At 54.1% G+C, this 19698-nt stretch overlaps 1 protein-coding gene and 1 pseudogene across 3 annotated transcripts in view; both read left to right on the forward strand.

Moving 5' to 3' along the window:
• Positions 1–3309: 3309 nt before the first annotated feature.
• On the forward strand, positions 3310–3980 carry LOC121822237 (enhancer of rudimentary homolog pseudogene; annotated as a pseudogene).
• Positions 3981–6434: 2454 nt separating this feature from the next.
• Papln (papilin, proteoglycan like sulfated glycoprotein) overlaps positions 6435–19698 on the forward strand; it is a 32280-nt gene continuing 19016 nt past the window's right edge. The window contains exons 1-13 of one of the 3 annotated variants that reach the window (XM_076551017.1): positions 6435–6546; positions 8812–8871; positions 13259–13374; positions 14567–14627; positions 15056–15158; positions 15578–15708; positions 16391–16514; positions 16923–17003; positions 17095–17267; positions 17370–17493; positions 17896–18022; positions 18375–18440; positions 18924–19131. In XM_076551017.1, the coding sequence (XP_076407132.1) occupies positions 8818–8871; positions 13259–13374; positions 14567–14627; positions 15056–15158; positions 15578–15708; positions 16391–16514; positions 16923–17003; positions 17095–17267; positions 17370–17493; positions 17896–18022; positions 18375–18440; positions 18924–19131 (1368 nt within the window). In that variant the 5' untranslated portion in view covers positions 6435–6546; positions 8812–8817. Of the gene's footprint in view, positions 6547–8310; positions 8660–8811; positions 8872–13258; positions 13375–14566; positions 14628–15055; positions 15159–15577; positions 15709–16390; positions 16515–16922; positions 17004–17094; positions 17268–17369; positions 17494–17895; positions 18023–18374; positions 18441–18923; positions 19132–19698 lie in introns of those variants that run through there. The other 2 variants (XM_076551018.1, XM_006973067.4) reach the window with 2 other exon arrangements.

Genomic DNA, 19698 nt, shown 5'->3' on the forward strand with positions numbered 1-19698 from the left:
AATAAATTCATAAGTCTATACATATAGTAGGGTTCCAATGATTCTAAAGTCAAAAAAATTTAGAAGTACAAAGTTGGGCTGTAGGTGTGGCTCAGTGTAGGAGACCGTGCCTAGATTCTGGGCTCCATCCACAGAACTGAGACAGAAAGGAAGAGAAGAAGGAAGGAGGGAGGGAGAGAGGAAGAGAGAGAGGGAGGCAGGGAGGGAGGGAGGGAGGGAGAGAGGAAGAGAGAGAGGGAGGCAGGGAGGGAGGGAGGGAGGCAGGTTAAAAAAAGTAAAAAAAAGCATAAAGCCACTCAAGTACATTTGGGAATCTGGCAGAACTTGGAGGCTGGGAAACTTAGTTTCTAAAAATATTGTAAGTGGAAGTTACGTTTCCCATCTGAACCTACTGTACACGACAGCTTAGTGTCAGTGCTCCGGCTTCCGCTTCCACCCTCGTCATCCTGTGGCTGGGGGAGCTGAGACTGCCTGGTCCTGTTCAGCATGGTGAGGACATGATGGGTCTGCGGTCTCCAGAAATGATCAAGATGGGAGGAATTAAGTCTGGGGGTGCAGGGGATGAGGCGAAAGGAAAAGACTGGGTTTTGTTTGTTTTTCTTACATTTTAAAATGACATTTGTGTATTTATTTCGCGCGCGTGCGTGCGTGCGTGCGTGCGTGCGTGCGTGCGTGTGTGTGTGTGTGTGTGTGTGTGTGTGTGTGTGTGTGTACACACGCATGTTTGGCCGTCAGAGGGTGACTTGAGGAGCTGGGTCTCTGTTCACCACAGGAGTTTCAGGGATTGAACTCAGGTAAAGGCTTCTCACCACTGAGCCGTCTCAGCATCCCAAACAAACTCTTTTTTTAGCAGTTAGCGCAAGCTTTATGGAAGCCAGCTCTCCCCTCCTCTTTCTTCTCCACGTGAGGGTCGGGGGGGGGGGGGGCGAGCTATTGATGAAGTCTTAGCTCTGGGCATCCCAACAGGATGGTCACCTGTCTGAAGAAAGCTCAAGAGGGGAGTGAGGAGACAAGAAAGGAGATGGAATCAATTCACACACTGGGAAAGGACCCCACAAAGGGTTTGTCCTTAGGGCTCTCACAGGGTTCAGGTTCAAACAGGAAGAACTGGGGTGAGGCTGTAGTGTGCATCCCGAGACAGACAGCCTCGGTCACCGAGGACTCTGCTGATCATGACCTCAGGTCGGCAACACTGCACAAGGAGGTCCTTCTCACTTGAGTTTCCACGAGAAATTCCAGCAGTCAGCTCACTCTCATTGCCAGCTGCCACACTATGAGGCTGAACTGTTCCTGTCTAGGATAATTGTAGGCTTAGGACAATGGCTGGCGACCCTTGGGCACCCTTTGGGGGTGGGCAGTCCAGAACAAGACACTGTAAAATCGGACAGTAAGGGGACAGGGACAGGGACAGGGACAGGGACAGGGAGGGCTTCAGCTGCCAGGCCTGATAACCTGAGTTTGACCCTGGGACCTGTCAGAACATGTCCAGGAATGGAGCCCTGGGAGGGGAATTCTGAGTGTTTGTGAGAAAACTCCAAGAAACCAAGACAAGAGTCTTGTGATCTCAGTTTCTTCAAAATATGAAATTGAGCCTTGTGGTGGCGGCACACACCTTCAATCCCAGCACTTGGGAGGCAGAGGCAGGCGGATCTCTGTGAGTTCGAGGCCAGCCTGGTCTACAGAGTGAGTCCCAGGACAGCCAGGGCTACACAGAGAAACCCAATTTTGAAAAACCAAAAACAACAGCAGAAAACCACAGAATTGTTCTTGGAATGTGCTTTTGGGAGCTTCCCAGGTGTGTCGGACAGGAGTGAGTTCACTTGAGGTATTCATCACAGCTGGCTATTGTTCTTTGTTTATGTTGTTCTTTGTTTCTATTGTTCTTTGTTTATGTTGTTGTTTGTTTTTGCTGTTCTTTGTTTATGTTGTTCTTTGTTTATGTTGTTATTTGTTTCTATGCATCTACATGGTTTTTTACCATGTGCTGTGTGTCCTTGTGATTGTATCCAGCTTGTAAACATGAGATCTTTACTCTGGTGACCTTTCTTTTTATTCTTTCTTTTTTTTTTTTTTTTTTTTTTGTTTTTTGTTTTTCGAGACAGGGTTTCTCTGTGTAGCTTTGCGCCTTCCCTGGAACTCACTCGGTAGCCCAGGCTGGCCTCGAACTCACAGAGATCCGCCTGCCTCTGCCTCCCGAGTGCTGGGATTAAAGGCATGCGCCACCACCGCCCGACTCTGGTGACCTTTCTTAACCTTCAGGGTATAAATTTTCTGATGCTAAATTTACACATTTAATAAATTACATTAAATAAATTGCATGAGACTCCAGTCTGTCTTCATCTTGGGCTTCGTTCTCCCAGGTCCAACCTCCTCTAGCGTGGTAAACAGGGACCCAACCCCTGACCGCTGTCCTCTGACCTCCACAAGCCAGCCCTGACACCCGGGTGAGTGTATGTGCACACACATACAATTAATGCAGTTTTTAAAAAGTTGATAGTAAAAATGCCTCAGTTACACTGCTCTGTGGGCTTTAAGCCCTAACGGCATGGAATGAGCTACCTTGGGCATCACTGGTGTTGAGACGAACACTCCTTAAGTGATTTACATGCTCACTTGCTTAAGTAAGCCAGAATTTGACACAAAGTAAGGGAGACAGGCACAAAACAAAGGCAGAGAGGCCAGACTTTTGTCCTGCTTGCAGGTGCAGATAGGTCATGTTTATCAAAGCGTTTTCTAAGTGTTTGTTGTATTGTCGCTGAAGCGGGAGACTTGTCTTGCCCACATTAACACACAGGACGTCTCACCCTGTCTGCCTGCCTCTCAGGGCGAAGCTCCTCCTGTCACCCCAGGAACCCCCACCCAGACAGAGGGGTCCTGGTATTGCCAGGGAGAGGCCCGATGTTGGTGCATGAGGATTTAGAATGGGGAGGTGGGCTTTATACTTTCTTCTGGAATCTTCTTTGGTATGTATAGTATAAGCGTGTGTGAGTGCACTCTGTGCAGATGGGTGTGCGGGCCAGAGCTTGATGTCAGGATCTAGTCCTCAGTTGCTAACCCACCTCATTTTTTGAGATGGGCTTTCTCGATGAACCTGGAGCTCTCTGCTTTGGCTAGACTGGCTGGCCAGTGAGGCCCCCAGAATCCTCCAGTGCTGGAGTTTCAGGCCCAGGTTTTTATGTGTGGGTCCTGGGTATTTGAACTCAGATCCTCATGCGTTTAAGCACTTACCCACTGGGCCATTACCTCAGGTGAGGACCAAGAATCCAGATCTGGGTGTGGAGTGTCAGCTGCAGGAAAGCGTTTGGTGCCATGTCTCACACCAGTTTGTTGGTACAGCCTACCGAGAGGCTAGAAGGCAGGACTCCCACTAACTATCAGTCTGGGAGTGAACGTGTGAAAGGTGTTGGTAAACTGTATGAGGAACATCCGAAGATGTCCCAGCAGCACCCCCTCCCCACGGAGTCACTCAGCCGTTTGGTTTTATTGACGGCCTGGCAGGGCTCTCAGCTGCCTTTGTTTACTCAGTTGGTACACAGACTGGATCAAAGAGAAGATCTACGCGCTCCTTCATCGACAGGCCCAACAGGCTGGGAAGTAGTTGAGTTGGAAGCATTGGGGGCTGAGGGTGGGCTTGGAACAGGTGCATACAGTGTGCTGTAGTGAACATTTTGTATGATAGTAATCCTGTTTCCATTTTGTTACTAGAGCCAAGATTGAATGTATGACATGACAGTGAATGATCTTTTCATTCTGAAACCACCATTGCCCCTCTGCTCCTTTCCTTTCTTTTTTTACTTAAACATTTTTATGATAATTCAGAGAGAAAGTGTTCTTTGCCAGTTAAGGTTGGTTCCAGTCCTGGAAACTGTTTGTATCTGCTTTACAGCAGTGAGTGCACTAACCCTTTGTGGGGGTAGGGATGGTGACAAGCTTAGTTATGTCCTCTGGGAAAGTCTTAGTGAAAAATAAAAAATGTCCTGCAGGGGTGTCCTGGCCAGTTTTATGTCAACTTGACACAAGCTAGAGTCATCAGAGGAGGGAACCTCAGTTGAGAAAATATCTCCATAAGGCAAGCCTATAGGTCATTTTCTTTTTCTTTGTTTCTTTTGTTTTTTGAAACAGGTTTCTCCATGTAGCCTTGGCTGTTCTGGAACTCACTCTGTAGACCAGGCTGGTCTTGAACTCACAAAGATCCACCTGCCTCTGCCTCTCGAGTGCTGGGATTAAAGGCATGTGTCATTATGCCCAGCTCAAAGTAGGAAACATCCTATCATTTTCTTAATTAGTGATTGATGCTGGGAGGCAGCTCATTCTGTGTGGTGTCGCTCTTGGACTGCTGGTCCTGGGTTCTATAAGAAAGCAGGCTGAGCAAGCCATAGAGAGAGCAAGCCAGTAAGCAGCACCCCTCCATGGCCTCTGCATCAGCTCCTGCTTCCAGGTTCCTGCCCTGTTTGAGATCCTGTCCTGACTTCTTTGAAGAGTGATGTGGAATTGTAAGCCAAACAAATCCTTTCCTCTCTGACTTGCTTTTGGTCATGGTGTTTCATCACAGCAATAACAGCCCCAAGACAAATGGTTAAAACACACACACACACACACACACACACACACACACACACACACACACACACACACACACAGTCCAGATCTGGACTGGAGTGTGGTCAGTTGGTAGAACACTTGTCCAATAAGCAGCCCTGGCTTTGATGTCCAGGACTACACCAACTGGGCCAGGGATCTGTAACCCTGGCACTCAGGAGGACCAGAATCATCCCTCAGCTACACATTGAGGCCCGCCTGGGCTTCATGAGATCCTGCCTTAACACAAAGCAAAAGAATCCCAAGTCCAGGCATCTGAGAAGTGGCCAGAAAAAAACAAACCGTAGGCAGGTGGCTCCTCAGCTGCTCCGGCCATCAGTAAGTAGTAGGAGAAGCATTTCCTTCCCACGCCGCAAGGACTTTTGACTAAGTTCAGAGAGGTCCCTGCTGATGTGTGTGGTGGGGGCTGGTGGTGCAGTTTGAAGGTTTGGATGAGGATTCCTTTCCTAGGGAGGTTCTAAGTGATCTCACTGCCCTTGCTGCCAAACTTTATCTTTGCCTAAAAATCCGAGTAATTCCCGGGGCCCTGAAACCAGGCTTTGGGCTTTACTAGTCCAGTCTGAGCACAGGCCCAGCGCTGAAGAAGATGGAGACCCCTGTTGCAATCTGCGTCTGTCTGAACCCAATGAAATGACCATGTCAGGGTCACTTCAGCAAGGGGGGCCCCAGCCTCTGTGCCCTCCACAGGGCCAGGGCATTTTTCTAGGAATGAGTAAACTCTTTTAAGCTTTCAGAAAAGGAATGGTTGGCAAAGGAATGTCTTGATTTTTTTTTTTTTTTATTTTGCGGGGAGAGAGGGGGAGAAGAAGAAGCAGGAAGGGAATTAAATTCACCATAAGTGGATGTGGTTAAGAGCCTCTACCGCGATGCTTCCTAGTGTCCAGGGCAGCAGCCACAGTGGATATTCAGTCCTTACCCAGCCTCAACTCACTCTGTGATTCTTCCTTAGAACTGCAGCAGCAGCTGGGCGGTGTCTCACCCCCTTAATCCCAGCACTCAAAAGGCAGAGGCAGGCAGATCTCTGAGTTCAAGGCCAGCCTGGTCTACAGAGCGAGTTCCAGGACAGCCAGGGCTACACAGTGAAACCCTGTCTCAAAAAACCAAAAGAAAACAAACAAAAAAGAAAACAAACAAACACCTAAAACAAAAAAACCAAAACAGCAGCAGCTAGGCTCAGTAAAAGAGTGGGTAGGGAGGTCTCCAAGTGTGGTATGTAAAGAGGCGTTTTTTGTTTGTTTTCAAGACAGGGTTTCTCTGTGTAGCTCTGGCTGTGCTGGATCTCACTCTGTAGACCAGGCTGGCCCGGAACTCACGGAGATCCACCTGCCTCTGCCTCTCAAGTGTTGGGATTAAAGGCCACTATGCCTGGCATAGAGAGAGTTTTAAGAAATGAGTAGAAGCTGGAGAAGTTTGGTGGGGGTGGGGGTGGGGGGCAGTTGTAAATGCAAAGTGATGGAGAAAGCTAGCTGTGTGTGTGTGTGTGTGTGTGTGTGTGTGTGTGTGTGTGTGTGAACTGTTTGTAGCTGAAGTATAGAATTCAGAAGGCGGCTGAACATCCAGGTGTGTCAGTATGGGGTAGGTGTAGTGAAGGAGGGGTTTTGGCAAAGACCTGGAGGGCTTGGGCAAGGGGAAGCGGGACTGAAAAGGTGGCTGGCACAGACCCAAGGCCCGGAGCCCACAGAGTTGAGAATAAGCAAAGCCTTGGCAGGAACCCAAGAAGAGGAAGCACGGGGCAACCCTGGGTACCCGGGGCCTCTCGGTAGGGGCACTGTGCTCCTTCAGGGATTGGAGGTGGGTGTCAGCAGACTGGGTGGGGGAAGATGGGGCGGGGAGGAAACCAGCCAGCAGCGGGGAGATAAAGTCCAACCTTCCCGGGCTTTCGTCGGTCCTGGAGAGGTTGACCCAGTCCGGGCACCGAGGAGGCGGCTCCCGGGCTCCACGAGACAGGTAGGAAGGCAAGCGGGTGTCTTGGGCAGGGCATGCTCCGGGCATCTGTTAGGCATCTGCCCCTCTTGGCTCCGGTAGGTCGCGGTGGTGTGGAAGTCTCCAGCTGTGCGCTGGCCGAGGGGGCCACGGTGGAGGATCTCAGCTCTGCGGGTGGTCAGGTCCCCCCTCCCCGCGCTGTCCTGGAACAGCATACCCCCTCTCGCCATGCACAGTCCAGGGGAAGCCTGCAGACCCAGCGCACGCCCTGGGGACCTGCGGCGGAGAGCCCAGCCACAGCCAGCACCTGCCAGGCACCCAGGGCCCCCACTCCCCAGGGATCCGCCTCTCAGTGCCTCTGGGGGCACACAGCGCCACCCCGGGGCGGGGACGCCAGGTTTGGAGAGTCGTCCTGCTGGACGCAGGGGTGGCTTTGATTTGAGAGCAGGACAATTGTTAAGCTCTCCGGACTTTGGAATCAGGCACCGGTCACGGGCTGAGTGGAACTCCCTCTAGTCAAACTCAGCCATGCTAGTCCCACAGGGAAGCCTCACCCACCTCCCCGCCCACTCACCAGCCCTTGATCACAGCTGCACCCACATCCCCTCCTCTGTGCGCTCGACCCCCCCAGGAGGTGTACTCAAACCCAGGAATCTCTGCTGATAAGAATGACTGAATGACTTTGCTGTTTGTGCCAAATTAACCGGGGTTTACTTCCATACATGTCCTGGGGTAAACCTGCTGAACGTGGCTTTTTGTGTGCTGTACTGCATCCCTATAAAAATGACCGCAAGCCGTTTTATTCTAAAAGAATTCAGAACACCGGCGGAATAACAGATTTTTAATATTAAACATACCTGTCAGCGCTTGTTTAATGTTCTGTACTGAACTGCACGTTGCTTACGTGGGTCTCTGATACAGAGACATGTGCACACACGTAAGCGGTCCCCGCACTGCGCACGCACCTAGTTCACAGATGCTCATACCACTACCACGAATGCACAAGTGCACACCCTGCACACAACTCTGAGTTCGCGGGTGCACACACTCGTTATGAAGACTGGGAAGGAAGCTCTCCTGTGCAAGACAAGGATTGGCTGATGTTTAAAACAGGAACGTGTGTGTGTGTGTGTGTGTGTGTGTGTGTGTGTGTGTGTGTGTGTGTAAGAGAGAGAACAAGAGAACATGGAGGGGGGGTTGCTAGGGATCCGAATCAGAGTCTCAGCATAGTTAAGTGTCAGCTACATCCCAAGACCTGCACTTAAATTTTAAAAGCAATTGAATTTGCCGAGATGCAAATTTTACCTAAACTGGCCTTGAACTCCTGGACTCTAGTGGTATTCCTACCTCAGCCTCCCAGTAGTTGGGGCTACAAGGTACACACTCTACACCACACCTGGATAAGCAATTGAATTATTATTATTTTGGTTGGTTCTTTTCCAGACAGGGTTACTCTGTATAGCCCTAGCTGTCCTGGAACTAGCTCTGTAGACCACTGCCTGGCACAATTGAATTTTTAAACTATCCTCACACACGATTCCCCCCCCCACACACACACACCGTATATTTTCTGGTGAGCCTGGGAGGATGGCCCTGTCAGTGAAAAGAAATGCTTGCTATGCAAGCTTGCAGACCTGAATCCAGATTCCTAGAACTCAGGTAAAGTTGCTGCTGTAGCATGCTCTGTAACCTCAACCCTAGGGGGAGGGGAGGAGAGGCGGATCCCTCCCGCCCATTGGCCAGTCAGCCTAGCAGAAAAAGCTGAACTGAGTTCAAAGAGAGACATTGTCTCAAAGAATACCCGGGAGAGCAGCTGAGGAAGACAGCCTCAATCAACCCTCCGGTCTTCTCACGCCTGTATACACGCATGAAAGCGCACACATATATTCTTACACACCCTTATTTGGGGTGATGGAAACTGACAGCGAATCTATTTTTATTAGTTGTTTTTAAATGGGATAAAATGGCCTTTTAATTTCTTATTCAGTTTAAAGGTCTGGTTACTTTGATCCCCAACTCACTCAGTTCTTCCACAATACAGCGGTATTTTTAACCATTCTCTCCCTCCTCTGGAATCCCACAACAAGTTCTTCCTGGGCTTCTGCCTGCCGCCGACCAAGCCTTCTTTCCTTCCTGTGTGAGTTGCAGGACTTGTCTACTGAGCACTGTGGTGCCCCCAGCAGACCCGGTCTCTGTGGGAGGACCATCCCATCCACCCACAGAGCGGGAGCCACCACTTTGGGCAGCTGTGGTGGCCTCTCTGGCTCTAACCCCTGGCTTCTCCTGCAGGCAGAGATGCAGCTGTTCCTCGTCACGGTCCTGCTGCTGGCCTCCACTCCGGGGTCTTGGGTGAGTGGAGGCTCCTTTGGGAGAGGCGGGGGAGGGGCAGGCGGTGGGCAGTGCCGGGAAGACTGGACGTGGAACTCTCCAGCTCCTTCACAAGCCAGGGCACTGTGGAGGTCCGCCTGGGGTGCTTAGCTTCCCAGCGGAGCCATCTGCAGGCATGGCAAGAATGGGTACAGTCCGCTGGCCCTGGCTGATGCCACAAAACACTTACCATGGCTCCTCCCTGCTAAAGAGAAAAGACCCATAGGTGCACTGCTCAGACCAGCCCGCCAAACTCCTGCCCGAAGGAGATGGCTAGAACGTTCCCTAATGTGATTAAATCGCTAGCAACCCACACAATCAGCTTAATGATCCAAGGAATTTATTTGGGAGTTAACTCACAAGCATGGGAGATTTATTGTCCTGAACTCTGTCCCACACTGAATGGCTTGGTCCAAGATCTCAGCATCCAAACCACGAGGTAGCCAAGAGACAGCTGCATATCTGCATCCCAGGTGTTAAGTGCCCCCCCCCAACAGCCACACCTCAGAGGCATGTACCTTAAGGCCATAGGCAGATGTAACTGTTACCAGGGCTTCAGGGCATGGCTCAAACAGCCGTCCACTACAGTTCCCCCCCTCTCTCTGAGGTTCAGTCGGGAGCTACGAGGTCCGTGTGTCTAATTGCGCACTTGAAATGTGGCTAGCACAACTCAGGAGCTTTTGATGTTGATCTGAGGTTAATTTGAACTACAGGTGTCTGTGGCTATCAGGTTAGTGAAATCTAGAGGGGTGGGTTCTGGAAGCTGAGTGGTGACCAGGAAGCTGCTTCATGAGGGAGCTTAAGGAACTTGACTTCTTGGAGTCCTAAGGGGGTGGGGAGAGAGGGTCTGCAGAGCTGGGTGCAGAGCAGAACAGACATCGTAGAGGCAGCCAGGTCCCATTCTACCCTGAAATCTACACCAGGAAGACCGGAGCCCTGCCCACCCCCCAAGAAGACCCAAATGAGAGAGGAAGGGGCTAGGATGGCTGCCTTGGGAAGGAAACAGGGTAGTGCCGCCTCTGTGGTGATATGGGTGGAGAGTGGGGAAGGCGGGCAAGGGTGGGTGTCAGTGGTAGGCACTGGGCAGCCCCCCAAAAAGCTCATACTCTGACACGCAGGCCTGCCAGGCAGTTGGTGGACTGAAGTCCCCTTCCTCAGTTCCTTTTCACACGCTACCTGGGCCAGCTCTTGCTCCCTAGATTCTGCTCTGAGCTTCTCCAGCACATGCTGGTGACTTAGCTGCACGAAGGTGAAGGCCTGGGTGGAGGGGTTTCCATGACTGCTCAGAACCCCAGGGTAAAATCCCAGAGCCATGCCATAACAGCTGCTAACTTCAGCCTGTTCTCCAAGCCATAGATAGACCGGCCAAATCCCAGGAATCTATGTCCACACCACACCACACTACAGGGTGTCACACAGATGAGTCAATGATTACAAAGTACACTGGATCCTACAAGGTCCCTTCCTCCATGTAGGGAACCTGAGTGGCCCTCTGCCTCCTCCCCAGCACGAAAGGCCCAGCCAGATGAGGTTGGGGTCTTTCCCTGTCTTCTGTGTGGTAGAGAGGTATGGTCCAGGCCCATAGCTTAGCTCCCTCTATGGTGGCAGGATCCACCATGGTGTCCGGATCACCCCAGGGTCCCGGTCAGGGCTGACTAGTCGGCTTGACAGAATGACCAGATGAATAATTAAAGGTGTGGCTGTGAGTCCCTCCACCTGGCCCATCGTCCCACACATTCTGGTGCACAGCGGGGCACCCTTGGAAACAGGCCGGAAAGGGGGCTCCTGAGCCGGGAGCTGGAGCTGGAGCTGGAAGAAGGGTGGGGTGCTGAGAGCAGCAGTCTGGGACAGGCGGGAACAGGCCCAGAGAGGGTTGGGCCACACCAGCTCCTGGCTTCATACCACCACACAGCTTGGGGTTTGGATAATTATGGAGAACAAACTGTGCTCACTCACGCTGCTCATGACCTGATGTGTGTGTGTGGAAAGATACAGGGAGCGTGGGTACAGACCAGGGTTTACCCACACACCGGCAGGAGGCTTTACCTACAGGTGCTGGTCGCAGGAAGCAAGGAGTGTCTGTAAAAGGCCCCTGCCAGGAGTGTGGTCTCTAGAGAGTTCAGACCACTCCCTACCTGTCAGACATCCTAGAACGACTCCATGGCCAGAGCATCCCCTGCTGCCGTGGACATGTGAGGTGTCCCTACCCAGGAGAGCTGGATTTCTGGGGGCTCTTGCACCATGGGAACTAGACAAGCATCCAAACAGACCCTGGGAAGGGTCAACACTACCAGGCACGTGAGGGCAGCAGGTCTCCAAGGACCACACCCTAGTACTTAGCACGTGACAGCAGGGCTTGGATCACAGGGGCCGGAATCCCAGCCCATTGGAAAGTTACCCCAATACCTACCACGCAAAGAGTAGCTCTCCCCTTCAAAACAGAAACTCAAGCCGACGAAAACCAGTTTACGTTCCGTTGCCAGAATACCTGAGCATTTTGGTTCACTGGTTTGGAAAGCCTGGAGGTTCTGTTCTGGCTAGAACTGGAAGTCGGGGGGGAATGATTTACAATGAGAGGCAAGACCTTTGGTCTGGCTGGCCTGTGCTTGGCATTGTGTGTGGTTAACAGGTCTAGGGTGGTTCGCTCTGCTTCCAAACCGTGGTCTATAAAAACAGGGGTAACGAGATCCTTGGGGTCAGACCTCAGCACACTTCCCTGCTCACCTCAGGCTGGCTAAGTGAGAGGCTCCACGCTGGGGAAGGCCTTGTTTTCCTTTGTTCACACGTGATCTCTTTTTAAATAGTGGGAGTTGTATTCCCTAAAGGTTTTACCTCAAAATAAAGCCCCCTCTCCGCCCATGGACGTGTTGACCTCTCTGCACTCTTGTCTGGCTCCTTGGGATCCAGTGTCTGCTTTGGCTGCCCGCTCCCCCAGGCAGGCAGGGGCACAGCCCTAGGATGAGAGCTGAGGCCTGTAGTGTACGGTGCCACGCCCTTTTCGGCTTGTCCCTCTGCGTCACTTTTCTTGGGAGCCGCTGGGCTGTGCGGATGAGATGAGAGAATGTGTGTACCGTGTGGCCGTGGGATGCTGGCTGCAAGGTGTCCCATCCACAGTGAATTTCCACTGTGTCATTTCAGCAAGGCAGATGAGGTCTAACTCTCTACCTCTCACATAAACACTCGGGTCAGAAGCTCAGGGCTGTTTCATTTCGAGAAGTCCTCACCGTTTGAGGTCTTTCTTCGGAAGTCACTCGCCAGTCTAAAAGGCTGTTCCTGCTCTAGCCATTACATCAGGTTTTCCAGCAGAAGGGAGCGTGTGAGGAAGAGGAAGACCATGCCCATTCACACGGTCTCTCTGAGCACCAGAGACAGCTGCCCGACACTCGTATTTATGTGTCATTGATGAGAACTTAGGGATGTGGCCAGTAAGCTACAGGAAACTAAGAAGAGTACTGAGCGAGAAGCCAACTTTTCAGATTCTCTTATAAGGGCCAGGGGAAATAATAATGGGGTACCCTTGGGAGTCTCTGCCACAGATTAACCGGAATACTGTAGTTCCCCCCCCCCAAAAAAAAACCCACACTAAGTTCTAGTTTAATAGGCCAGAAGTATAGAGTTTCTGGACGCGAGCTCACATCCAGAGCAGAAGAGGTACGACTAGGTAAGACTAGCCTGGGGTGGCTTTTCTCCAGGGGATCCTACTGAAGTTCTGTCCTGTCATGGTTACATTTCCTGAATAGATAGAGGCCCACCTACCTGAGGACCTGCCATGATCTCTCCCATCCCACATAGGTCTCTCTTGACAAGGGTGCGTCTGCTGATCCACAGGCTCCATTCAAGGGACACCAGGCCAAGCATAGCATAGTCAGGGGAGACAGCCTCTTCCCGGCCACGCCCTCCGCGTCAGGCGGACCCCTAGAACACAAGGCTACCTTGCTAGATGAGTAGACCACAGCTGAGTAATGCCCAAAGCACCTAAGTACCCCCGGCCTAGATTCCTTCCCCTCTTTCTTCAGGGTCCCTTCTTCCACATTAGAGTCGACCCACAAATGCCTACACTGGCTGCAGGGCCCCTCCTCCAGGGCCCCTGGAACCGCAGGCTCTTCCCAGCGGGCTGAGCCCAGTCACACCTAGGCTGGCTCTCGCACGCCCTTAAGACAGCGGGTTAAGTTTGCAATGAACCTTTTGGAGTACCTGATTGCGCTTCTGTGTCCTAAACCGGCCCGTACTGGAAGTCCCCAGGCTCTTAGAATCGGTCGGGGAGAATCTCTGCAGGGCTCCGGGTTCAAGACCCAAGGGTGTGTGTGTGGGTGGGTGGTGGTGGTGGTGGTGGGTGATGTGAGTCACAGCCTGAGTATGTCTTCCACAGGCTCGAAACGTGAGGCGCCAGAGTGACACCTGGGGCGCCTGGGGCGAGTGGAGCCCCTGCAGCCGGACCTGTGGAGGAGGCATCAGCTTCCGGGAGCGACCCTGCTACTCCCAGAGGTAGGGAGGGGAGGTCTAGAACCGGCCAGCCGCTTAAAAGAAGAGGGCAAGTGAGGAATGGCTGCCTGCTGGGTAGGAGCCAGTCATCAGGGTCATTATGGGATAGATTCACCGTGGAAGGGTGATGGAGCGCATAGGAAAACAGATTTCCCATGTACTCACCTCGGATTCCAACCCTCAGCCTTGACTGAGAGGAGCTGGGCCGTCTACTTCCTCCGCGCTAAGCCTGTGGCCCCGGTGCATGGGCGTGGAGTGGGGTGAGGCTTCGTTTGCAGAGTTAAAATGCGTTGTGGCTTTCGAGTCCACTGGGAGAAACCAAGACTTAGACTCAATTCAAATTTAGATTGGATGAATTCATTCTTACCCCTGGCAGAAGGGCGACAGACAGCCTTAGAGTCAATACAACATGCCATGCGGGAGCGGGGCTTAAGGTGGAGGTTTTAAGGCGGACATCAGAAAGATGCGCATGCCATGGAATCCACAGCTGGGCAGGAACATTGTTTTATTTCCTTTCCTGCTACATATAGTAATAAAAAGACCATTCCATCCCTTTCCCATAGAGATAGCAGGGTTTTGTTTTTTTAAGATTTGTTTATTTACTATGTATACACTGTTCTGCCTGCATGTATGCCTACACACCAGAAGAGGGCACCAGATATCTTTACAGGTGGTTGTGAGCCACCATGTGGTTGCTGGGAATTGAACTCAGGACCTCTGGAAGAGCAGCAGTCAGTGCTCTTAACCTCTGAGCCATCTCTCCAACTCGTGATAGTGGGTTTTACAGAAGCGAAGGCAGCTGTTAATGCCTCCCAGCCCATGATCCTATTCTTATCTCACCTGCAGGCCACTAGGATCTCCAGGCATTCCAGAGTAAGAGGTCAACGGCCCTTAAGGGATGCCTGGCTCCATATTACGTTTCTTTAGTCATCACAGGGGAACCTGTGTAAATTATTACTCAGGTCTAAGCACTCTAGTGACTGGGATAGAGCAGTTCATTTCTGGGCAGGCAAAAACACAGTGCCATCAGGTTAGGGCTGGCTGTCACGTCCCCACCAAAGAACGCCAGCCCGCAGTTCCAAGTTGCTGGGGTTTCTTTGCCCTCAGTTGCTTTGTCAAGTGCAGAGGACACCCCGCCCCCAGACGACTTTAGAATTTACTAGGTGCCCTGTTTCCTGATGTTCTCGCCCTGCAGGAGAGATGGAGGCACCAGCTGCGTGGGCCCCACGCGCAGCCACCGCACCTGCCACACCGAGGTAAAGCCTGCGTGGCCCCTGCTCCTCATGGCCCCGCCCCACTCCCACGGCCCCGCCCCACTTCCCATGGCCCCGCCCCACTCCTCACTGCCCCTCCCCACTTCCCATGGCCCTGCCCCACTCCTCACGGTACCGCCCCCACTTTCCATGGCCCCGCCCCACTCCTCACAGCCCCGCCCCACTTCCCATGGCCCCGCCCCACTCCCCACGGCCCCGCCCCATTCCCCACAGCCCCGCCTCCAAGTCGCATCCTCAGCCTGCTCCAGGGACCTGCCAGGCACCCAGGGAGGGCTGGTGGCCCCTCCTGGGATGGGGGGTGGGTGGATGAGACAGAGGTGCAGGACCGCAGGGCTCCAGGACACTGAGGGTGGACAGGGCAGGATGGCAGCCTCCCCAGTGCCCACACTGGCACCCACGTTCCCACGCAGAGCTGCCCAGACGGCGCGCGGGACTTCCGGGCTGAGCAGTGCGCAGAGTTCGACGGCACCGACTTCCAGGGCCGGCGCTACCGGTGGCTGCCCTACTACGCGGGTAAGCGCGCCACCCCGCTCTGCTGGCTCTGCTCTTGCCCACCCAGCCCCTATCGGATGATCAGGCGTTAGTTATTTTTCCTTGCTGCAGTAAAACCCTGTGAGAGGTGGAGTTTATTTGGGCTTATGATTCCGGAGGGAGGGTCCATGATGCCTGGTGGTGGCTGCAGTGGGAATCTGGTTGATCATATTTCAACCACGCACAAAAAGAACTCCAACCGGAAGTGCAGCCAGGCTCTCAGCTTTCAAAGCCCACCCCCCAGTGATGTACTTCCTCAAAGTTTTACAGCCTCCCTGAACAACACCGCTCTCCGCTCTCCGGGGACCAGGTGTTCAAATACAGGAGTCTATGGGGGGACATTCTTCACTCAAACCACGCTTTTGTGTCAAGATGTCAGCTTTCTCCTTTTACCCACCCAGCCCCAAACAAGTGTGAACTGAACTGCATTCCCAAGGGGGAGAACTTCTACTACAAACACAGGGAGGCGGTGGTGGACGGGACACCCTGCGAGCCCGGCAAACGGGACATCTGTGTGGACGGCATCTGCAGAGTGAGTTAGGCCCCTGCCCGGCCTCCAAGCTGCCTGGGGATTATTAGGGCTGGTGTCTTCCAGCAGCAGCGGGACCAAGTGGCTGCCAGGGGCTTGGTGGCTTAAGTCGCTAGCTCCCAGAATGCAATGCAGTCATTATAGATGTTCTCTGACCGCCCTCAACTCTGCCCTGGAGAATACTAACCTCACGAGAGAAACCCTCTGCATGGCTGAAGCTGACCCCAACCAAACGCGAAGGGGTGGCTGTAGGCGATGGAAAGATGCTAGAGATTCCTCTATCTCTTGCTTTCTTCTCCTCTGCGCCAGCTTCAGGCTCATGCAGGGCTCTTCTTGTGAGCCTGCACCAAGATGGCAGCCCCAAGCCTGTCTACCACACCTGCCTGTCAGCTCTCAGGAGTCCCAGCTCTCTGACCTGTTAGCCTGGGCTCACCTGAACCATTCTCTGAGGAAAGGAGGGGACCACGTTCCTCTGGCATGTCCAAACCCACGTTTGTGGAGTTCCATCCAAACAGGGAGAGCCGTGACCTCTGGAGTGGTTAGCCGGAGCTGGGGGACGGGCCTGAGCAGATAGACGAGTGGATGTCAGTCCCTGTGTCCCCGCTGTCCTTCCCCAGGGCGTTTGGAACTATGTCTGCGCCTTTTATCTCTTACCTTGCGGTCACTTCCCTATCCCTCCCTGCAGGTTGTTGGCTGTGATCACAAGCTGGACTCGACCAAGCAGGAGGACAAATGTCTGCAATGTGGGGGGGATGGCTCAACCTGCTACCCTGTCACAGGAACCTTTGATGCCAACGACCTCAGCAGAGGTGGGGGTCACACACCTTGGCTTACCTGTCTGTCACCTTCTCTGACCAAGGCTTGAGGCCAGGCGATCCTCAGGGCACTCAGTAGTAGGTCTGGCTCAGGTCATGTGACTGCGAGGCAGAGGCTGCACCCCTCACAGGACTCTCCCTATGTGCCTACCTTGGCTGGGACCCTCACCCACTTGTGGGGTCTAATCTCACGATGCCGACCGACACTGGGTGCCTGCCCTTGAGCCTTGTCCTTGTCCCCAGGCTGTTTCTTTTTTCCTCCTGAGATGTCAGGGCCTTGAGCCTACTCCCACCCCCACCCCATCTTTGTAAAGCTAGTTCCTCTGCCCAAAGCACTCTCCCCAAGAAGTCCCTCCAGGAACAAACCAGCACCCCTCCTCACCCGAATCTTGTCCCAATCAGGCTACAACCAAATCTTCATCATTCCTGCCGGGGCCACCAGTATTCGCATCGAGGAAGCTGCGGCCAGCAGGAATTTCCTGGGTGAGAGATGGTTTGGAGCGGGGGCAGCCTGGGGCTCAGAGAGGCAACTGGGTGTCCCACATCCCCTGACAGGCTGCGTCCTCCTCCGCAGCCGTGAAGAGCGTCGGCGGAGAGTACTACCTCAACGGGCGCTGGACCATTGAGGCAGCCCAGGCTCTGCCAGTGGCCAGCACGGTCCTACAGTATGAAAGGGGTGTGGAGGGGGACCAGGCCCCTGAGCGGCTCCAGGCACGGGGCCCCACCTCGGAGCCCCTGGTCATTGAGGTGAGTGGGCCACCGAGGGAGGTGACCCTGTACGTCCGGGCGGGCTGCCCAGACGACCATGGGCCAGGCGGAGGGGCTTCAGCGAACACACACTCTCGGCAGCTCATCAGCCAGGAACCCAACCCCGGCGTGCACTATGAGTACTACCTGCCATTGAACGAGCCCGGCCAAGGCTTCAGCTGGAGCCATGGGTCCTGGAGCGACTGCAGCGTGGACTGTGGTGGAGGTGAGCACTGGGGCCTGGGGGAGGACAGATGACTCGGGCTGGCAGGTGACAGTCCTGTCCCAGCACTGCTGGGGAGGGATACCTCCGTGCATGGGAAAAGTCAGCCATCCCCAGGAAGGGTTGCGGCCCTTGCCAGGGTAAGCGAGATCTCCTAGGAGGAGCTGCCCACTGGGGTCGGAGGCCGGGCCTGGAGCTCATGACCAAGGTCTGTCACTCACACCTAAGAGTCTTGGAGCCTCCCTTTGCTGTAAGTTGGTTGTGGTGGTGGTGGCTCCTGTCACAGAAGGACTTCATCAGGGTGAGCTGTGCGTCCAGTCCGACTGGAAGGGTGCCTGACTAGCGAGTTCATTGGAAGAGCACCGGCGGCCTGCCACGAACTCGGGGTGGCTCTCCTCTCGACAGGTCACCAGACGCGCCTGGTATTCTGCACGATTGACAACGAGGCCTACCCGGACCACCTGTGCCGGCACCAGCCTCGGCCAGCCCACCGACGGCCCTGCAATCTTCATCCCTGCCCCAAGACCAAGCGGTGAGGCCTTGCCGGCCCCTTCCACCTATGGTGGAGCCCAGGAACTTGGGTGGGGAGGGAGGGGAGTCCCTAAACTGTTTCAGGCATAGGCCCAAGAGGTTGGGGGGCAAGGCTCTGCACATCAGGTGGGAGGCAGGGACTGGGCCTGAGCATGGGACACAGGACAGTTCTCTCCGTTCATGGGTCTCCTCACAGTATCAGGATGCCTAGACTGGGAACAGGAGGATAGGGGACAGCGCCACAGGGTCCCTGTCTGAGGCAACAGGGGGCTCAAACAGAGGCCTGGGGGTGAGGCAGGAATCTGGCCAAAGGGCCAGTAGACTCTGGCAAATGGCTTTGTTCGTGCACAAAGGATCTCTTTCCTGCACCGGCCGGGAGCGTGGCGCCATTCTGGGGCCCAGCATGTGTGTGGGAACAGGTAATCGGTGGGCCAGGGGCCTCCCCGAGGGCTGGTGTTGGTACCCTCGCCCTCCCGGCCCGGTGAGACGGTGGTGGGCCTTGGCTTTGCATGGTGTGTTTGGGGCTTCCCTTTCCTTGGGTCCTTGTACCCCCAGCCAGGCAGGGCTTCTCCACATACAGGGAGCAGAGCTTTTCTGGAGATGCCCCGACACAGGAGGGCAAGGGATGGCATCTGACTGGGATGCCAGGACCCCGTGAGAAGGAGAAAGGGAGAGCCGGGGCACAGAAATGAAAGCCGAGGGCAGCCGTCAGGCTGTCTGTGAGAAAGACCCTTCAGGGGCCGCTGAGCCATAGGGGATGCCTAGGAGGGCCTGGCTGGTGGTCTCCACAGAGTTCTTGGGGAGCGGCGGGGTGGGCCCTCCGGGTACTCTGCGTTGGGGAGCCGCGACCTCCTCCTACGCCAGTCTTATCTGTTTCCTTTTTTTTTTTTTTTTTTTGTCAGCTGGAAGGTAGGACCGTGGACACCCTGCTCAGTCTCCTGTGGGGGTGGATTCCAGTCTCGCTCCGTCTATTGCGTCTCCTCCGATGGGGCTGGCGGCCAGGAAGCTGCTGAGCAGACCCAGTGTTCGGGTCTACCCGGGAAGCCTCCTACCACACAGGCTTGTAACCAGCAACGCTGTGCGGCCTGGAGCGTGGAGCCCTGGGGAGAGGTGAGGAGGCCCTGCCCAGGACTGGGAGCTGTGGTTTGGGCCTGGGTGCAGCCGCAGGTCTGGGCTGAATGGCTTGTCTTCTGCTGCGGCAGGAAGCTAAGGTCCTCAGAGGGTAAGGGACCTAGCTGGTCATCTTGGAAGATGTGGCCAAAGCTGGGATGCGATGTAACTTGTAGACTCTGGTCCAGGGTCCTCCCGACTTGAGCATCCCAGGGCTGGATGGGACAGGGTTTGTGTTGGTGAGAAGACAGAGCTAGGTGTGTCTGGGGGTGAGGCAAGCCTTGCCTCCTGCTCCCAAGTTGCAAATCCAGGGCACGGAGGCTACGGAGACAGCCCAGTGGTTAAGTTATGCTTGCTGCTCTTCCAGAAGGACCTGAGTTTGATACCTGGGACCTGGGACAACGGCCTATAACTCCAGCTTCAGGGGATCTGACTCCCTCTTCTGGTCTCACACCCACCCCCACACACAAGTGTCGTACACACAGAGAGACACGCAGATACACACAAATGAAAACACAATAAAGGCGTGTGAGGAGTGTGAAAAGGCCTGTGTGACTTCAGAGCAAG

Source organism: Peromyscus maniculatus, chromosome 14, assembly GCF_049852395.1.
Source record: "Peromyscus maniculatus bairdii isolate BWxNUB_F1_BW_parent chromosome 14, HU_Pman_BW_mat_3.1, whole genome shotgun sequence".
NCBI lineage: Eukaryota > Metazoa > Chordata > Mammalia > Rodentia > Cricetidae > Peromyscus > Peromyscus maniculatus.